The 4,619-nt window shown below is 29.4% G+C and overlaps 1 protein-coding gene across 1 annotated transcript; it reads left to right on the top strand.

The window, feature by feature from the left end:
- Positions 1-867: 867 nt before the first annotated feature.
- Positions 868-2,098, top strand: LOC145957214 (uncharacterized). The gene is made up of 4 exons (XM_083073433.1): positions 868-1,195; positions 1,268-1,412; positions 1,539-1,885; positions 2,016-2,098. The coding sequence occupies exons 1-4, from the start codon at positions 868-870 to the stop codon at positions 2,096-2,098; spliced, it is 903 nt and encodes a 300-aa protein (XP_082929559.1).
- The last annotated feature ends 2,521 nt before the right edge of the window (positions 2,099-4,619 follow it).

Genomic DNA, 4,619 nt, shown 5'->3' with positions numbered 1-4,619 from the left:
CCCCTCCTACCAGTTACGTTTTGCTCTGATTGAAATTTGTAAGTAAAATTTTATTGTTGTTAAAATATAAATTGTAGCTATTTGTACTAATTATTTTGTTTTTTTTTGCAGATATTATGGATCAAATTATTGCTTATATTTACATTGGAAAGATGTACGAAGGTTCTGAAGGTGTAACATTTGATGGACCAAGAAAAGGAATGTATATTAAACGAGGTATAACTTTGGATATATTAAAGAGAAGGATTCACAACAAAATTTGGTCTTAAGTCAAATCAAGTGATATTATCTGTAAGTTACATATATTTAGTTTCACAAGATGATAACAACATATATTCTTCATTGGAATTGAGTGATGATGATGATGTACAATGCATGATAGAAGCATTTCAGAGCCAGAATGTGATGCCAATAATGAAATTATATGCTGAAATAGGTATGCAAGAATCTTCAACTTTTTCATTAGAAAATTTGTCAATTGAACGATCACCTTTGATCACAAGAGACGAAGATGAAGATGACGAAGCAGATGAAGACTATCATGTTTCATTATCATGTGAAAGCATTGATGAATCCAATGAAGATGAAATTGATGGTTGTGAACCATCTGATAATGAGGTGGAGCCGGATGTTATTGTTATAGTCCAATGGTTGAACCAATTTCAATTTATCCATCTACTGAAGGTAACATCTGAAAATTAAATTTGTCAATAATTTGTTATTTGTTTAAAATAAATTGTTGAAATTGATTTTATTGAAATTACTAAATTCATTATTATTAAAATAGGTGGAAGTCAATTTTGGGGTAATTTACCCCACTACACTAACATCAATTGGAATCATCTAGATGAAGAAGATATCCCAGGGATGGATCTGCGTAATACTTGGTCAATTGGCCAAGATTTATATGTGGGGTTGGAGTTTGAGAATAAAGATGCGGTTAAAAATGCAGTAAAGCAAAATGCAATGAGAATGCATCAAAGTTTTTATGTGGTTGAGTCGAAAAAGACCAAGTGGGTTGTTAGATGTCCAAATGCACATGATGGATGTGGATGGTACATGAGAGCCATTGAGTCAAAGAAATATGATAAGTGGAAAGTGACTCAGTGGGGTGGACGTCATACGTGTTTGAACATGTCTTTGTCACAAGATCATGCTAAGTTAGATTCTGAGTTAATTGCATCATTTATACAAGGTAAGTTCTGCAAAGTTTATAGTTTATATTAATAATAATTTATCTTACTCGTTTCTAATATTTAATATGTAGGAATGGTTAACCAAGATCTAGCAATCAAGATTAGCCTTATCCAAGAGAGAATAACATCTCAAACTGGGTTTAAAATATCTTATAGAAAGGCTTGGATGGCGAAACAAAAAACAATTGTTAACATTTTTGGAGATTGGGAAGAATCGTATGCTTATTTACCTCGATAGCTCCAATACATGAAAGAAATTGCTCCAGTGTCATTTTATGATCTGTGTCATGATGAGTTTTTTGTTGGTAATCGTTGTGATCGTGGTTACCGTCAATTTCACAGATTATTTTGGACATTCAAGCCGTGTTGTGATGCCTTTAATTTTTGTAAACCCTTGATACAAGTTGATGGCACTCATCTATATGGCAAGTACCGAGGTACATTGCTGATTGCTACAACACAAGATGGTAATAACAACGTTCTTGCTCTTGCATTTGCTGTGGTTGAAGGAGAAACATTACTTGCGTGGTTGTGGTTCTTGTCTCATTTGCGTTTACATGTTACAAATAAAGAAGGAATATGTTTAATATCTGATCGACATCGTAGCATTAAATCGGCCATTGACAATGAGGCACTTGGTTGGAGACCGCCAAATGCATATCACAAGTACTGCATTAGGCACATTGCAAGTAATTTTAATACTCGATTCAAGGATGTGAAACTAAAACAAAAGCTTGTGAAGTTAGGTACATATTTTTATTTTAAATTTTTGAATCATTTCAAAATTTTTATTGTGCATTATTTATAATTTGTATGCAGGGTATACACCGTGTAAACACATTTTTTATCGCAATTTGCAAAAGTTTTGTGAATCTAGCCCTGATGTTGAAAGGTGGATATGAGGGATATCAAAAGACAAATGGAGCATGGCATATGATGCAGATGGTCGAAGATATGGTCACATGACAACAAATTTGTCTGAATGTGTTAACAATGTTTTAAAGGATTGTAGAAATCTCCCTATAACTGCATTAGTTCGGTCGACGTATACCAGGTGCGCTGAGTATTTTAGTAATCGTGGTAGTCGCGCTTTAGCCGATGTTTCATCTGGAAAAGTTTTCGTTTCAAAGTTGGTTGAAACCTTGCAAAAAAATCAAGAAGAGGCTTGTTCCCACCAAGTTTGTAGATATGACATTCAATCTTCAAAATTTGAGGTTGAAGAGGCATTTGATCCAATAACACAAGCAGGAGGGAAGAAATGGGTAGTAAATTTAAAGGAACGATACTCTCAATGTGGAAAGTTTACAACATTTCATTATCCTTGTTCTCATGTTATAGCTGCATGTGGTGTTGTTAGCATTGATTTCCAGTTTATAGATCCTGTTTATACCAGTGATTATGTTTTAAAAGCGTACTCTGGTCCGTGGGAACCAATCGAAAATGAAGACTTAATCCCTCCGAGTAATGAGGATTGGATACTTGTAATCAGTAGAGGTGCATAAATTGGGATACAAACATCCAAGCACAGCTGCACCCCATGCATATGTCTTAATAGTTTGAAATTCACCTAAAAACGCCAACCACCTTAATGAGACATAGCTTGAAGATCTATCAGGAACAAGAAGTCCTCCTAGAAAACGTAGTATCCAAGCTCTAGCATAAGGAAGCAACTGATGTAGATCGTTTATGTCATCTGCAATGTCATTAAAGTTTGTTGCCAACCAAGATAACTTAACCCGATGTCCTTTAATTTCTGACTGAGGTGGAACAACCCCTAAAAAATCATGAGCTGCTGCATAAAATAAAACAAATTATTTACTGATTAATAATATTATAAAAAACAATTAGTATAACAAAAAAATTAACTTAAAGTAAAGTTATTTTAGTACCTAATCCCAATATATTAGCACTGCCTCGAGTTAACACTAGTTCACTGTCAACTAGAAGACCAACAAGCATACCAACATCTTGAAGAGTAATTGTGCATTCTCCAAATGACATGTGAAATATGTGTGTTTCTGGTCTCCATCGTTCTACCAAAGCAGTTAACAAATCAGGACTAACTTTGATATAACTCAAACGAGCAATCCATCCAAATCCTGCTTGCTCTAATAACGGAACTATTTGATGTGGAACTCTCTCAATTTCATTGCGCGTTGGAGCAGCACGTCGTGCTATTAATCTCCTATCATCTTCTCTATTCTAAACATGTTGTGAAACATATATATTTTGCAATGTCAATAAATCATCCTCAATGGGTCCACATGTCACACGCATAGCTGTAGAAGATGATGTCATCTATAACAAATATAAACACATTAGTTCTTAATTTTTTATACGATTTTTTAAGAAATAATTACTATGTTAACAATATTTTTAAAACATTAAAAATTATAAATAAACTCATATAAAAAAATTTGAATATAACACTAACAAAAATAAAACTACATTATTTTAACAATTAAATTTATTTACCATTTTTTAGGAAATATAACTTTATAAAGTTAATTATTTTAACAATCAAGTTTAAATCCAATTTTATATCCATTTTTTATGATTATTTTTAATTAATTAAATTTAATTGCCACAGATTATATAAATTATTTTTATAAAAAGACTTACGATTTTTAAACAAATATAATTTTATAACACTAACAACCCTAAAATAAAATATAATTATAACTAAAATGCAAAGAATAAAATTTAAGATTTAAAAACAAAATTAAATTACTTATTAAATTAATTAAATAAAATGATATAGTCCATAGTGACTTTAAATAATTGCAGAAAATAAAAAATAAAAATCACGTCAATAAAAATTACCTGAAGATATTACAATAACACAACAATAACCTGAAATATTATAAATATAAAAACGTTATAAACAAAATAAACTAAATAATAAAAATTATAAATAAATTAAATTCAACTTACATAAATTATAAAATTAATTTTCTTAAATTTATTTACGATTTTTTTTACGAAATATAACTTTATCAACTAAATTATTTTAACAATTAAATTTATATCCAATTTTATATCCTATTTTTTAATGATTAATTTTAAATAATTAAATTTAACTGGAACAGATTACATAATTTATTTTTATAAAAATACTTACCATTATAAAGCAAATATAATTTTATAATTCTAAAATAATAACAATTATCATTTAAATATTAAAATAAACAAAATTTTTTAAACTTTAAATTTTTTAAATAAACTGATATAAAACATTCGAATATAACATTAACAACCCTAAAATAAAATATAAATATAACTAAATTGCACAGAAAAAATTAAAAAACTTAGAAATTAAATTAAATTACTTATTAAATTCATTAAATAAAATGATATACCCCATAACTACTTTAAAATAATTGCAGAAAATCAAAAATAAAAAATACAAAAAAAATTACCTGC

The sequence above is a fragment of the Cajanus cajan genome, chromosome 4 (assembly GCF_000230855.2).
Source record: "Cajanus cajan strain Asha chromosome 4, NIPB_CcT2T_4, whole genome shotgun sequence".
Taxonomy (NCBI): Eukaryota; Viridiplantae; Streptophyta; class Magnoliopsida; order Fabales; family Fabaceae; genus Cajanus; species Cajanus cajan.
Note: the sequence above shows the minus strand (reverse complement) of the source record. Positions and strands in the feature narration are given on the sequence as shown.

Excerpts from the sequence above, each read along its gene's own strand:
- LOC145957214 (XM_083073433.1), top strand. The coding sequence starts at position 868 with ATGGATCTGCGTAATACTTGGTCAATTGGCCAAGATTTATATGTGGGG. Across the intron at positions 1,413-1,538 it reads TTTGGAGATTGGGAAGAATC|ATTATTTTGGACATTCAAGC; the intron begins GTATGCTTATTT and ends TCAATTTCACAG. Across the intron at positions 1,886-2,015 it reads CTGCATTAGGCACATTGCAA|GGTATACACCGTGTAAACAC; the intron begins GTAATTTTAATA and ends ATTTGTATGCAG.